General features: G+C 39.9%; 2 protein-coding genes across 2 annotated transcripts; both read right to left on the bottom strand.

The window, feature by feature from the left end:
* Positions 1-71: 71 nt before the first annotated feature.
* On the bottom strand, positions 72-3,042 carry mrps2 (mitochondrial ribosomal protein S2). The gene is made up of 4 exons (XM_078271420.1): positions 3,003-3,042; positions 2,663-2,764; positions 2,436-2,556; positions 72-794 (listed from the first exon to the last, which is right to left on the bottom strand). Exons 1-4 carry the CDS (start codon positions 3,025-3,027, stop codon positions 248-250), a joined length of 795 nt encoding a protein of 264 aa, XP_078127546.1. The 5' UTR covers positions 3,028-3,042; the 3' UTR covers positions 72-247.
* Positions 3,043-3,203: 161 nt separating this feature from the next.
* Positions 3,204-14,570, bottom strand: ppp1r26 (protein phosphatase 1, regulatory subunit 26). Its single transcript, XM_078271148.1, has 5 exons — positions 14,230-14,570; positions 6,764-10,088; positions 4,235-4,349; positions 3,975-4,060; positions 3,204-3,884 (listed from the first exon to the last, which is right to left on the bottom strand). Exons 2-5 carry the CDS (start codon positions 10,015-10,017, stop codon positions 3,845-3,847), a joined length of 3,495 nt encoding a protein of 1,164 aa, XP_078127274.1. The 5' UTR covers positions 10,018-10,088; positions 14,230-14,570; the 3' UTR covers positions 3,204-3,844.
* Positions 14,571-16,004: the final 1,434 nt, after the last annotated feature.

Below are 16,004 nucleotides of genomic sequence, written 5' to 3'. Positions count from 1 at the left end.
AGCGGTGCACAACAGTTACATTTGGACAAACTACTGTAGGTAAAATGTTAAATTAGAACCAGAAGACCATGTCACAGAAACAGAATTCATTAAAGAGTAATATACACACAACTTTAGTCTTAAAACAAGACAGCATTGTGGCCTCAGTCCCAAACACTAGCATCAGATTTCTTTTCCGTTTTTCATTTTTGTTTTAAATGCATTTTTCTTTTATTTTTTATCGTCTCTTATTTAAGAATATATTGTGTCACGAGCTTGGCGTGGAGGGTGCTAACAGGCCGTGCAGTAGTTCCATCCGTCTCCTTTTGTCCTTGGCACGGTTGATAGTCATCTTGAATAAGCGACAGTACATCTCCATGGCAACTGGAGTGTCATCATTCCCAGGCACAGGGTACGTCACCAGGCTGGGGTTGCAGTTTGAGTCCACCACACCCACTGTGGGAATGTTCATCTTTGCTGCATCTACGATTCCAACATGAGGCTGAAACACATTGTTGAGAGTGGAAAGGAAGATGATGAGGTCTGGTAAGCGGACTCCTGGGCCGTACTGGCTGGGGGCGTTGGTAAGTAGGCCGCCCTGCCAGTATCGCGTGTGGGCGTACTCCCCACAATTCTTAGCAGTGCTCTCCACCAGATGGCCAAACTGACGCTGGCGGCTGACAAACAGTATGACGCCACCACGATACGCTACATGGGCGGTGAAGTTAAGGGCTTGCTGAAGGTGCTCCACAGTCTGGTCGAGATCAATTATATCTTGGCCCAAACGGCAGCCATAGAGGTATGGCTCCATGAACCTAAGCAAAAGAGAATTCAATTTAGGTTTAAGCAAAATGCTCACAGCAGCCTACTGAGCTTCAGACACCGCAGTATAATATTGACTTACTGATTGGTCAGCAGTCACTCTATCACACCATATTCTGTTCTGCTCCGTTTCTTTGCTGTGGTAAGCCAACTAGTGCATAAAGCCAGTATTGATAATCCCTCAACAGTCCCTTGATGCGTTTTAATGTATATTTAAAAAAAAAAAAAAAAAAAGGTAGTAGTAGGGCTTTATTGTGGCACTGTTTAAATCTTTGTTGGGTGTAATTTTACATTTCCAACTTGCAAAGCACAATAAATACAGAAGCTTAGGAAAAAATATATGTTAAATCCTAAATAAGTCACTTTAAGCAACCAGAGTGACAGGAGTTATGTAGTTTACAGGACAGTTTGTAATTGTACATTGACTTTTAGTTGTTCTAGCTTTACTCCAATACACTGGATCTGAGGCCTGTACTACGAATCAAGATCAACATGCCCTGGATTTCTTTCAGTTACCCGGATTCACCTAACTAACAACCGCGGTCCTGCATAAACTGTGTCACGACAGTGGTTAACAACTAGTTCAATCAACTCAGGGTCTCCCAATCCAGCGGCGTGCGCGTTCACATAAAAGAGGCGGTGTTTGCGCAGCATGACCAATCGCAAACATCTACCAGAGCCGCATATTTTATATAAGAAGATCAAACTATAATTCTACATAAATATGAATTACACGGACACGGTTTTACAGGCAAAACGCAGGAAGTAAAGCTGGCAAAAAAAGATGACGCTGTTATGAGTAAATCACAACGCTTATTATATTATCAGTTGCAACCCTGGCAGTGGTAAGCGATCGCGAGAGAAAATTAAAAAAAATATATATGGCAACACACGGCTCAAGAAGCCTATACGTAAATCCATCCGCTGAAAATCTACATCTTTCATAAAAATACCCATCAGGGAATGTGAACGGGCTTGTCGGTCTCTAAATGTTTTAACTTTCATGAGCGCCTCGCTCTCTCTCTGTGTACAGGTCTCAGGTCATTTCAAATCAATGTTGTGGAGCACAGAATCAAAACAAGGTCATGTCTAAATAAGTACAGACTGCACTGTGTATTATCTGGTAGAAATCAATTTCATTCACTAGAGCTGAAACAGTTAGTTGACTAAATGATTAGTTGACCTACAGAGAATTAAATCAGTGAATATTCTGACCATGGCTTAATTGTTTTGGTCCATATTCTCTGGTTCCACCTTCTCAATTATGAGGATATTCTGTAAACTGAACGTTTTCGGGCCAAACAAGTTAATGTATGACACATAACACGAAATTTGTAATGACTTCTTAATATATTCTGACATTTAAGAGACAAAAACAATAATCAATAGACAGAGAAAACTGATTACTTGATAATGAAAATAGCCATTTGTTGCAGTCATCTCTCACAATCAAATGGTCCAATTTATCCCTTATTGTATTTTGTTGTTAAAGTGTGTTTTGAGAGTACGTGACTGACTTAAAAATTCCAACCCCAATGTCACTACTGAGTGTAAATCCCTCTCCGACAAAGCATTAAAGCAACGACATATATTAGTTAAACTGATCAATGATCTGTGCGAATTTAAATACCAACCTGTGCCTGCAACCCTTTTTATGGCCAAGATGCACTCTGGCGTCGAACAGGTCTTTCACCGAGAAGAGCTCTGACACACGAAAAAAGTCCGGCTTCTCGAGTGGCTGCTTTATTACTTTTTCTGTATGTAGAAGAAATAACATTGCTGCAGGTCTGGAGAAAACCAACAATGACATAGCTAACTTAACTCACACACACTCCTGCTAGTTTAACATTCGTTAGCTTACCTGTAGCATCATCAATTTGGAGTTGGGGTGATCTGATAGACGCTGCAGTAGCATACTGGTGTCCGACTGTAACAAGCCGTGAGTGTCGCAGCCCCCAAAGCCCTAAATATCAAACACAAATATCGTTTTTTTTAAACATCTGACATCAACATGTAACAAGCTAATACTGCTAGCTAACTAGCTAGCTACAGGCGTTGGCTGTAAGCTGAATGGCTAATTTGTCAGTTAGGATTACACGCATGCTGCAACTGTTTGCGCAAAACGGTGTTCCATGCACCCAACATATTCCGACGACAACGTTTTTCTGTCGGACAATTTAAAAATACTAATGTGCAGATACCTTTTGTCAGTGCCCGGGCAGCCATGCTTGCTTGAGTTCCACAGAAGGTCAGCAAACTGCGACTGCGTGTTTGTAGTTCATTGACTGCCGTAAAGTTCCGTTCCGTCGTGACAGTTTTCCATAATAAACTACAATACCCATGACGCCATTTTGTTTTTAACTTCACAACTTTATTGAAAAACATATGCAACACAACTGACATGAACGATCTCATGTTGTTTAGCTATAAAAAAAACAAACAAACAAACAAACGAGTAACTAAAAATAACTCAAATGTTTGGCAATAAAGATGACACTTCTTACAAAAACATCTGTAGTATCGAGAAGAATTCATGGCATCTATCTTGTCCAGGACAATCCAAACTGAGTTTTAAAGAATATGGTACAAATAAGCAAACAAGTGAACTTAACTTTCTTCCATTTATTGTTATATATTGGTGAATCTCCTTAATATATAACTTAACGGTATACGTGCAGTTTAGTGTCCCAAATTCCCCGTAACGTAACCCCATTTGTACAGGTCCTATCCCCTGACCAATCGGCTATCCTAACCGTAACCACTCAAGGTCAAATGCCTAACCCCAACCAATCGAGCTGCTTCGTAGGTCGGGTCTTGGCGTAGCCTTAGTGGAATTTGGGACACTAAACTGCACGTAAACCTAACTCAACATTAGAAAACAGGGCAAAAACATTTTTTTCCCCCAAAATCCACCCTAAAATAAATGTTCTGTGAGAGAAAAAAAAAAAAAAGAGGCCACAATCCAAAATTGCGACTAGCTTGCAACATAAAAACCAACAGCAAACCTTAGATAAACAAACACACACGTTTTCTTAATTAAGTTTTACTCTGTTATGCTGTGGTGACTGGGTGCTTCATTTCTCCTGAAAAAGATGAGAATCATTTAAGATGAATGGGTTTTTATTTGACTGATCAGTGGAGACAAAACCATTGTGGTCCAACCACATACGTACCTGTTGACTGGAATGAACTGAAGCTTTCTTTTGACACGTTGCACAGTCTTTCTCTGCAATGGAGCCCTACTGTCAGAAGGTACCCCCTGCAAGCATTGTGTAATACACATTTCACACACTCTGGTGAGTTTAGCTGATGCGTTACTGATAATCTGTTTATCATGAAGAGGTACATAAATTAACAATGGGATGCATACATTATTTGTATAATGGAGCAAACAAACTGCTTAAAAAAAAATCATGTTTCTACATAATTGTACCTTATTGAACTTTTTAGCAGGGTATCTCCTGTTGAACATCGTGCTTCTCTCCTCTGTGGTAAGAGCTATGCAAGGTATGAAGGTGATGCCAGGATCAATGGCACTGGACAAAGACCTGGGCAAGGCAGAGCAGGACACAGATCAGACCAATTCCCAGTAATTACTTAATTCTCTAGTAATTCATACCAAAGTCCATCTTCAAGCCAGTGAATGTACCTTGTAAATTAAAACGGTAGGTGTTACTTCAACCATGAGGAGTGTTACTGACACTGTGATGCAATGAGTATTACTATTATACATTATTAATGAGAAAGACCCATTGTTGCTCGGATTCCACTCTTTATTACACTGATGCACTTGAAAGACACAGCAAAGGTTTTTTTTTTCCTGAAAGAGTAAAAGAAAAAAAAAGGAACACTTCTTACAAAATATTTACAAAACCTGGCAATGCACAGCATGTTCAGTAACTTTTTTTTTTTTTTTTTTTGATAAACGAAAATAAATAGCCTTTTTTCACATAGGAAATTCAAGAAAACATCGACATGACAAAGAAATGAACACACTAAATATCAAGTTTAGCAAGACAGAGAGGAGTAACTATATGTGGCTTTTGTGGAATCTGGAACAACACGAGTCATAGAGGTAATAAGTCCAAGACTGTTATAGTGGCTTGAATCAACAACTGAGCTTTAGATTTCCATCAATGAGTTTAAACTATACAATGAGCCAAGAGCACTGTGTCTGAAAAACATATGTTGTTATCAAGATGTAGTATATCGCTATAGTAGTTGAGAAAGCATTGTTCCAATACCAAATGGTGTTCTAAAATTGCTCAAAAAACGGTGCCTATTAAGGGTCAAGATATAACGGGTTTTAAAAAAAGTGCACCCTGGCTTTACTCTTTATGTGCAAAAGTTAGAAGTTAGAAAGGCTAGCCTCAATCTGTAGATGAGGTGAGAAGGTCATTTTCTGTAATTAGAAGAACCCATATTTAGAGCTTTAGCAGTGCGAGGTAAATGCATAAAGAGGTAAGATAGGGAGGGATAAGGTGAGGAGTGAAGTAAAGAGACGCGTTCTCGAGTTGGAGCTAACGACACAGAGTGGCTCTCGTTTGCTGGACCCGCGTAGAAAGGTACTACGTGGGGAGGAGAGAGTGGAGGGTGGCCTGTCGTCACAGTGATAAATACAATACATGGTTGGCATTGTAGCATTTTGGCAGATAAAGTCATGATGAACTGTATCATGCTAGATTAGTTGGCATCTGTCTGGTCTTTATTATAAATCTAAAAATTTAGCATTTAGGAAAATTTGCATATATTTTGATGAATGAAATTGCAAAATTATTTTTTTATTTTAGCCATATTGCTCAGCTCTACATGACATTTTCCCATTAACGTAAAATAATAGTATTTAGGGCTGCTACGAAGGCTTATTTTCCATTATTGAGTACTTATTTTCTTGATCAACTGATTCATCTTCATCAGAGCCCAAAAGGGATGTCTTCAAAGGTCTGGTTTTGTTTCACAAACAGTCCAACACCCAAATAAATTCAAATTACTATCATATATGACAATACTCCAATTTGGGAAGCTGGAACCAGTTTGGCATTTTTACTTCAAAAATGACTAAAGCAATTCATTGATTATCAAGTTAGTGGCTGATTAATGTTCTGGCGACTAATCAATAATTTCAGGTCTAATAGTGTTTTGCGTGCACAAGTCTCTTTTCTGTTTCAGTCTAACCACTTGAGTAATGGTACAACCTGTGCAAAATGTGTCATTTTGATTTACTGTACACCACGTTGTGGTGTACAGTAAATGGATCCAATCATAAAATATAGCCTATGTTTTGTCTTCTGGCTTTTATTACGATACCTAATGAAGGCAGTAATGGAAACGTATTACACAATTACTTTTTAACTTTTGCACATAAAAGGACTTCTTAAAGTAAACCTACATATCACAGGTAGATCCGGTAAGATTATATAATATCAGCATGTATTTTTCTGATTAACATTGCTAAATTGTGTTGTCCCTCCCGTACTTTGAAAAGATACATCCAAATCTTAAGCATTTTGTCTTAACCTTAAATCTTTATTTTGTCACATTGAGGTTATTTTTCTTGGTCACTTCTTTTTACATAAAATATGAAAGATATTTAGGATGATGTCATTTTCTGCAAGAAAGTATTCTGCATTTTGATGGTGGTACAACTCATGCAGTCTGCCTCTTGCACCAAAATGTCCCTGTATTGCTTTTCAAAGGTTTGATGATATGAATGAACCTCAGAGGCCAAAAAAAAAGATCTTACGATGGTGCCATTGTGTTACATAGCAGTATAAATGTACAAACACATTACAAAAAAAAATCTATCGTATCAACAAACATTCCCTTCAAGCCTATAAATGAATGAGCTTGATCATAACCTACATTCCATTTACCAGCAGGGCAAGAAATTAAGAGAAGACATTAACTCATATGAAATTGGATTATGGTGCTATGGGACATAGAGGCCAAAGAAAATACTTACAATGTGGAAAAGCCCTGCGTCTTCTCTGGATTTCTCCTGTTGCCTGACTGACAATCTGCCTCATCTATAAATTCTTCCTCTGTTCTTTCTAGATGCACTTCTTTATCATCTATCTTCATGCTCTCGCCTTCTCTTTTTTTCTCACTTAGCAAGTCTGCGCTCTCCCTTCCCTTGCTCCTTTCCCTGCTTCGAACCTGGACATGGTTGGTCCTATTAGATTCCAGTTCGACAAACACACTCTTGTCTTTAGACATATGCACCATACTCTCCGTCTCTCCTTTCATAGGGCACTGAGACCTGTGGGCGGGCACGAGGCTCCGTGCAAAGGAAATCCTTGGATGCGTCCTGGCAGTAGACATAATATTCAAAACAGGGGAACTGAACGTGGTATTTACATCTGTCTCTGTAGAGCAGGGAAAAGATGCTCTGCTGGTCCTTGCAGAGGACCAAACAGTGACTGGAGTCTGTGATATGGGCCCCCCGCTTTGATATGCTGGAGTTGCTGATGCAGTCTCGCTGATTTTAGATGAGGTGATTTGGAATGGAGTTCGACTGAAAGTCCTAGGGTCAGTCGTGGGGAGTCCAAAGCTCTGGCGCCACTTCATTGACTCAGAGCGAGAAAGGGCAATCTTAGGACTCAAAACGGGCCGAACTCTCTCCGTCTGAGGGATCACATCCTGGCCGTCACCCCTACCAATGCTAGGCCTCCTTTGCTCGGTTCTAGCAGCCCCGGCCCCGTCTGCCGGCTCCAAAAGACTGGGGCTCCTGGACTGGACTGAGGACAGATGCGATTGTGCACCAACGGTAGAGATGTCTGGCAGCAAGCTCTGTGGTGTTGGAAGAGGCTGACTACTCAAAGGAGATTGTCCAGAGAGAGGACTGATACTTGTTTTTGGAACTTCAGCCAGCTGATTTTCCTGTTTAATGTCTTCAACTTGAAGTGGGGTACAAGCCACCACAGTAACGCTCCTCAATACATCTCCGTCTTTGCTTTTCTCTGCAGTGGAAACTTTGGCCTTTTCAGCCAGAAACCTTCTGATCTCTTGCTCAATGCTGTCATCGCTGTCTACTGAACTGCTGTCTTCCTTTATCTCAAGAGCAGTCTGGGTACTGTGTGGCAACGGGGGGTCTTTACCCCCCGCTGCGGTTTCACCTTCACGCACATCATGCTCTTTACTCTTATTAGTTTGTTTATGTTGTGAAACGCCCTTTTTACTTGATCCAGACTTGTCTTTTAGGTCATCCTTACTCTTTTCTACTTTTTTCAAAGGATTGCGCTTGGAAATAGGATCCGGTTTCAACTTTTTGGTCTTTACAGCATTTCCCAGCAGTGTTTCTTCATCTTTGAGGCTCATCCTCGATTTCCGCTTTAAGTCTCTTGTTTTTTTCTTTGACTTCTTTTTTGTCTTGAGCAGGTCTTTTATAGCGGTGTCTAGGTCCTCATCACTGTCAAGTGAGCTGCTTTTGTCTTCACACTGCTCGGTCTTGCAGAATCCAGCTATTGGGTACGTTTGACTTTTCTGGGAAAGTACCAACGGGCAGGATTCTTTTCGATGCTCAGGTAAAGGTTTAGGGGCTGTTTCTTTAACAGTGTTATCTGGCCTTGACATGTTGGAAATGCTACAATTGTCCTCCTTTTGTTTTCTTCTCTGTGTCGAAGACAATTTTTGAGGTTTCTTTTGGGTTGCAACTTCTTTTACTTTCCCTGGTTCATTTATACTTTGAGGCTCTTGAGTCGCAGCAGTGGGTGGCTGTTTGTGCATTTGGGCCTTCTGCTCAAGAAATTTCCGGATTTCTTGCTCTATCCCTTCTTCACTATCAATGGAGCTGCCATCACTTTCTTCATCTGGGCAGTTGTCAGGAGGTGAAGATTGCAAGGACGATTCGGTGGGGGTACAACTGCTAAGGCCAACACTATGATGGAAGGCCCCCGGCATAACAGTTTTTGAAATGTCCAGTATTGCCTCAGCACACATGAGCTCTGCAGTTGTATTAGCCTTCGGAAGAGCAGGCGTAGGTTGCTCTTTAAAACCCTCTACTTTAAACATAAGCAAACCATTTCCTTTACCCTTCAAGCTCTCTGAAAGTGTATTCTTGGGTATGAAAACAGACGAAGCAGGAGGTTGAACAAATTTCAGTTCTTTCTCTGCTCTGGTCTTTTTCTTTCTCAGTCTGTGTTTCTTCATGTTTTCTGTGCTTGTACTTCCAACCGCATGTATCAATGACTTAGTAATGGGTTTTTGCTTGTGTAATAATGGCTTCAGGATGCTCTTCTCCTTGAGTTGCTCAAGCTGGTAGCTGCGGATAGCTTCTTCAATCCCATCGTCGCTGGTGGAGTCGGACTCCTCTTTGAGTGCAGGTGGATTGAAAGTTTCCCTTTTGTTCTGCTGCTCCTTTTTCTCCAATTGGAATCTTTGAATGGCCTCCTCAATGCCGTCATCACTACTGGAATCATTCGAGTCTTCCTCCACCTTAACTGTGACCGGGCACTTTACTTTGTTGAAGAGGCTGATTGTTTTAGAGGGGCTCTTTGTCTGCTCTCTGGGCAAAACTAAACTTTTGGTTGTTGTACTTTTATCAAATGTCTTAACGGTGTTGTCATTTAGGGATTTAGGGATGCTTTTGATATACTTTTGTATAGGTAAAACAGCTGGTGCTGTGGGAGTCTCAGCTTTCACACTTTTTGAAAACTCACTACTGGCAGTCAAAAATGCATTGCTGTCAGTGTTCTGTTTGGACACCTCCTCAGGGGCAGGTGGGCTTTTCCTGGCAATTTTGGATGATTGTAGAAAGGTGGTGAAGCATGGTTCTGCCTTGCGTTTGTGATCATCCTTTTCCTTCAGGTATTCCAGTATTGCCTCCTCAATTCCTCTGTCCACAGAATCATCGCTGTCTGAGTCACTGCTCTTATGGTTGTTTGGGGAAGAAACATCTGCCTGTTGGTTTTCAGTGGCACCTTTAGTTTTGGACTTGGCTCCAACATAAGAACCCACTGCAACTTTGCAGACTTGGGGATGACCTTCCTGTCCTGCTGGCACATTTCCCTCAATCTCGTCGCCCATCTCGAGTGAGGATTGGGTGCTCCTAAGGCTCTCTATGATCATCTGGACCTTATCTGAGATAGGTGTGCCTCTGGTGGACAACTCAGTGTCCGAGTCATTGAAGCAAATTGGAAGGCTATAGCCTCCAGGTGGGCCACATGTTCTCCATTCTGTTTGCGTCACTACGACAGGAGGTACATTCATCAAGTACATTCTAGTGACGTGAGGTGAGGTCCTCGACCATTGGAGAGCAGCTGCCTCCGATCACGATCCCATTGTTCAATCTGAGAAGAAAACAAGAACAGAGCAACAGTGAACAACAGGTCAAACTACACTGATAATTAAAACCACTATGTGTATAATTTCTGTGTGAATAATCCATCACATTATTTTAACGGAATACATTGTTGTTTGTTCTGTGTCCACATACTAGATCATTTCGTAAAAGCTGTGAAAGAAGTCCATTATGCCATTGGAGTATTGCAAACTGATCCATACAAAAACAACTGTCTAAATGACGTCCAAATTTACATTTCGTCCAACCATGGAGAGACACTTTGAACTGGCAATTTATTTCAGGGAGATTTTAGGATAGTTTCAGGTAGCTAACTAGGCTACTTCTACTGACAACCTCCAACACACATTTAGAGAATATAAGAGCTGCAATGGAAAACTATTTTTACATTTTAAAATAACTGGTTAGTTTGTTTATTCTATAAAATGTCAGAAAGTACAAGGTGACGTCTTCCAATTAAAGCCCTACCAATAATGGATTTTTTTAAGAATAGTAATATCGACATTGAGTTTAGCATTTTATTTTGGGTTTTTATATGCATTTTTATGTAATGCTACAGGTAGACAGAAAAGGTGGAAGAGAGGGGATGGCATGCAGCAAACGGCTGCAGTCAAGGACTCGGCCTAAATGGGGCAATCACAAAGGTTTAGTTTATATTTTTTTTTTACAAATTGTAACCAAGATATGTTCCAAGTGGGACATTTTACAGCTGAAAAATAAACTTGCAAGGGCTCTCTGGTGGACAAAACTATGTAACAGAAGAAGAAAGTTGTAAATTACCTCACATTTTCAGCATTTATGTACAGTAATTTCTTGCTACTTTTCAGCTAACATATACACAGATACCGATATATTTCCAGTGAGCTAAAATCGGCGCACTATATGTAGATTATATCGGTCTACATCTAGCACTAATAGCATACATTACTTGTTCAGTACTACAGAAAATGCTACATTACTAATATTGTCTTGGATACTGTATTATTAATATACCTTTTTTATATATGTCCCTGTTGTTGAGCTCTCTCCAACCCTGACAGAACGTACATTTGTACAGTTGTTACTGAACATTTCATTTTGTCAGTTGCCTACTATTTGACCATCAGGATCAAGAAGCTAATATTTCCCCTCTATGCACATCAACTTTCACCAAAATCTATGACTATCTGCTCATTTCCTCTTCCTCACTCCCCTTTACTTACCCTACAGTCTATCAGAGTGGTCAATACTGACAGACGACACCCAATCAGAATACATATCCTTGTTAACAGCTACACATCCTGAATATGCAGCAGAATAGGCAATGCCAGTGCTAGGCTGCCATCTTGTGGAGGAACTTGTGACCACTCTGCAGTACTTCATTACAGGCTGTATGTTGTTATCATGCAATGGTGCTGCATGGTTCTAGGATTTTGTTTGTGGTTCAGGGGAGCAGGATTTAGTGCTTATTTGTGGCCGATTTGATGAATTTCTAGGAGTATTTGAGATGACTGTGTGTGCAGTATGTGCAATGCCCTGTTTTGGTCCCAGTTACCAAATATCACACAGAATTGCTAAGACAGTTAATGTAAGTCAAGTGCATAAAAGTGATTTCTCAGTTATATTGCAATACGGAACAGGATCACTGCTGGAAATCTGGTAAAAGTGAAAGGAGGCAGTGATGCTGGAAGACTTTAAAACCACTGATGGTGTTCAGGTAAATTCTTTTCACATTGAGGGGAAGAATGGACTTCATTAAGACTGAACAAATAGCCCCAGGTCTTTGAGGTAGATCCAGATTGTTTGGAGCATGCCTAAAAACCCAGGGCTGCCCATAGCCAGATCAACCTGCAAGTGGACCCTGGGGAAAAATATAATCGAGAGATTAAAAATGTAAATGTATGGTCTTTTAATCAAGCCTTGGTAAGCAAAATTGCAACTGAACAATAAAGTATTAAAAGTTGATTTTGACACCCCTAGAAGACAGGGCTTTAGATCAATTAAAATATGGTGCATACACAAATTTGCAATAAAATCATATTGCTGCAAAGTAATTGCCACACAGTGAACATAGGGCTGCTCTGAAGCTGTGATTGGAGTGTTAAAAACATTTTATTGTAGCACAAATAATACAAAATAAAGTATTCCACTCCATCCTGAAATAAGATGACTTTGCAGACACATTATCATAATATATTATTGGGCCTATTTGTTGCTTACATACACCCTCCAAATTGTTACTGTTAAGATATTGTTGGAGTAGGAACTGAAGGTACAGGTTGTTAGTGGCTAGTCCATCCATTCATTAAAGAGCACCCAGGGTGTCAGTGGTAGGCTAACAGCAGCAGCGCTTTGATCCAAAGTTCCCCTTTAATTACTGTATCAATTCCCTCGAATAAAAAGTGTTAAATGATCACGTTTATCCAATTGCACCATGTCCCCTCAACACCCTCTCTCTCATTCAGTTTTAACGCTACATTGGGTTGTTGTATAAGCTCTCATTGATGGACAAGTTTGACTGTGTGCGCATATCCAACTGTGTAATGCAATACAGAGTAAATATGGAAAGTATGAAAACAATTATTAAAACTTATTAAAAGTCCTGCATTCAAGTTCTTACTAAAGTTGAAGTACATTCTCGGATAAAAAGGTACTTAAATTATAAAAAGTACTTTTTTATGCAGTATGAATGGCACCCCTCTGTCATACCATTATATAATTAGATAATTATTACTGATACATCAATATGTAAATAGAACGTTAATAATTTAGCTGATGAGGGTGGAGTTTATTTGAACAACTTTATATGTATGGAAAACAATGCACCATATTTCACACATTTTTTTTATAAACATATTTTAGATATACTGCAAAGTAACTAGTAACATTAAACGGGAAATCCTCAAAGTACAAGTAACTTTAACTGAACTTCTTTATGGTAGGCCTACTTGACCAAATGCACTTGGTTACTTTTGGAAGGTATAACCAGAATGATGCTATTTATTTGTATCAGTTAAACATATTCAGCTTGTTTGACTGTCCCCTACATTGTTCCTAGAAAGATAACGTACTGCCTCAGGGAGATGCCTAAACATGCAGGCCATGTAGCTCACTGAGGAGCAGGGTTGAAGACTGACAAACAAGCTGCAGTCATGAACCTCACGCAAATCGAAAATGTTACTTCAGGTACCTGCCAGGCTCCGTAGACAATGGATGATAATCGAACTGAACTCTACTATCGGGCATCTCCAGAGACAAACCGTGTTAACGAGCATGCTTAAAGACATTTAACGTTACCCAATCGAAAAGTCGCTATGCAACAGCCTTTGCTAGCCTACGTACATTAAGCCAAATGTATCCTCCCTTCCAACTCAGTATGCACCCTACAGGGGGAATGGACAACTCGGCTACAGCCTGACACCGAGAGACAACATGCCCATCACGTAATCGTTCTCCTCAGTGATTATAACCTGCTAAACCTGGTAGAAAAGTGCAAATAACTACAGGAAACTAGGATGGGTCATCAAAGACGACCCGCTAAAAACGCCGAGAATCACAAAAAAACGAGCTAAAAACGTAGCGTAGTCTTACAACTTTGTTTGACATATCATGTGTACAAAGAAAGTTTCAACAGAAACGCCAACATTAGTGGGTAGAATTTTTTGTAAAACATAAGCAACAGCGTTTTTGCGTGTACTTTCCCTCCCGGACGCTCCTTGTTGCAACGTTGCAACAGAAAAACCCCGGCTGTCCCCGTAACCCTCTAGCGGCACGGACTGCATCGATGCCCGGCGTGCAGCGTTAGGAGACTCCGCAGAGCAACCATGTTTCTTGGTACCGCGGCCATGGTTGTCAAAACCCTCGGTATTCGGTCGATAACACCGCTAAACTTAAGTATTGAGCGTTAACACTTATACATAAAACAGTATGGTTACATGTTTGTGAGAAATAGACGAGATGGTGTGAAACATCGCAGGGATAACCGTGACTAGTCGGCGACTTGAAAGACACAGGCGGGCCTCCCGGCTGCTGCAGCCCGGCATTTTCTCCGGCAAAGAAAGCCTTTGTATTGAGCCACAGCTTACCCTCCTAGCCTCGGCTATTTTCCACACAGCTACAGCCACAAAACACAATCCACAAGTTTAACTCACCTGGACATGTCACAAAACGACCGCTACAGTAAAAGTGTGTTCATTGCTGCGTTGATTTAAGATGTTAGGAAAGCCGTCGTTGAGATACTTCGGTGTCCGTCGCCAGCTCACTAACCGCCTGAAGCTCTCGCCGTCGAGTCCCCCTCCGCACCAACTGCCGGGCGGACAAGCTTCCTGAGTCCAGCCAAGCATGGACCCTTTCAAATATGGCATCGCATTTGTCCGGAAAATATATAGACTTACATTTATATTCTACATTATTACATTACAAAACACAGTGATGTCTATTACATCGATCAATGCTGCATTAATAAACCAAAACTGGCTTTTCCGGGAACCTTTTTACTTTTAATAGTAGGCTAGCCTAGGCCTATCCCATATGCCACAGTTGAACTATCATACGCCTTATTATTAGAACGTTTTATCGACGGCAGAGTAGTTTGATGAATTAGAGTCTATTTCTAATTATTAGACAACTCCTAGTATAAAAATAAAACTATGTTGGAATAGCCTACAATCCTATTGTAGCCTATATGTTTCAGTGGTGATTTGTTCAGATTAGACTTCACAACTGCTTATTTAAGAGATTTTCTGCATTATACTTCTAAAACAGGCAAGATGTGACTATGGGTTACATCCAAACAGCACCACCTTTATAGAGAGTATCCACTTTATGTTTAATTCCAGACAATGCAGACATTGATATTTCAATCAAGACCCAGGAAAATAGATTATCTTTTGCATTCTGTTCTCATTCTCAGTTAAGGTTCACCCACTGTGACTTAAATGAATATTTGTACTATATACAAGGTTTACAAAAGCAGCTATACAATAAGCTTAACATTTGAGAACCTTTTACTAACATGGTACTCTTTACATTTCTTCAAAAAACAACGTTTTTGTAGTCTGTCAGGTTTGTTGATTCACAATTTTTACTTAGTAAGATATTAATCTTCAAGAACGGTCTATGATAGGATGCATGAGTCTCTCACTTTAACTCAATATAACTATTTTGTTTTAAATGTTGCTCTACATATTATATAGGGGTTAAGCACCTCATTGCAAAGAGGTATTTTGGCAGATTGTGTACTGTTGGAAATGTCAACATATCAGTAATAAAAACTAAATGGCAATGCATAAGAGACCCTGCCAGCCCTTAGCCTCAATAAAACCAACACAAAAACAAAAGTGGATCCAAAACCAATTGAATTTACCAATACAGGGATGTGAAATTGTGTTATTAAACTGTTGGTGAGGGGCTCATTCACAGGATAAGGTATTCACAGTGATGCTTACCTGTTTGACATTAAGTCACTAGTGATGCAAACCTCTTAAAATACTGTATAAAATAGCTTCTGAGCTAAAAGATTACCTTCAGTCATTTGACATTAGCTGTTTACACAAATTAAGTCATTTGAATTTGCGTCCCCAAACTGTCACAAATGTAGACATCAGCGGACCTGAATGAACTCTTATATATAATTATATATATTACAAATTTTCTCTGTCATTAACCCTGAATGTAGTTAATAGAAGCTTATCTTGTGCATAGTTGAGTCTACAACAATTTACAGTTAACTGTTGCATTGTGTGCAATATCTAAGCTTGTAAAAACATATTTTAATATAGAAAATGTTTGTGAAACCAAATAGGACCAGCACATCTAACCCATAGATAGTAGTATAACAATAGTCTTGCCCCTGTTTATTGGGAAAATATTTTAAACGTTTAGAGGTTTTGGAAATAAACGTTCTGCAAAATATGTCTGGAAGGTC

Source organism: Sander vitreus, chromosome 16 (assembly GCF_031162955.1).
Source record: "Sander vitreus isolate 19-12246 chromosome 16, sanVit1, whole genome shotgun sequence".
NCBI classification, from domain to species: Eukaryota; Metazoa; Chordata; class Actinopteri; order Perciformes; family Percidae; genus Sander; species Sander vitreus.
This window is presented reverse-complemented; position numbering and strand designations above follow the sequence as displayed.

Bases quoted from the DNA above. Each gene is read 5' to 3' on its own strand.
- mrps2 (XM_078271420.1), bottom strand. From the start codon at position 3,027: ATGGCTGCCCGGGCACTGACAAAAG. The intron at 2,765-3,002 runs GTATCTGCACAT...TTTGATATTTAG, and splicing joins TGCCCGGGCACTGACAAAAG to GGCTTTGGGGGCTGCGACAC. The intron at 2,557-2,662 runs GTAAGCTAACGA...TTCTACATACAG, and splicing joins CCAAATTGATGATGCTACAG to AAAAAGTAATAAAGCAGCCA.
- ppp1r26 (XM_078271148.1), bottom strand. From the start codon at position 10,017: ATGTACTTGATGAATGTACCTCCTGTCGTAGTGACGCAAACAGAATGG. The intron at 4,350-6,763 runs GTAAGTATTTTC...TGCCTTGCCCAG, and splicing joins ACGCAGGGCTTTTCCACATT to GTCTTTGTCCAGTGCCATTG. The intron at 4,061-4,234 runs GTACAATTATGT...CAATGCTTGCAG, and splicing joins CTGCTAAAAAGTTCAATAAG to GGGGTACCTTCTGACAGTAG.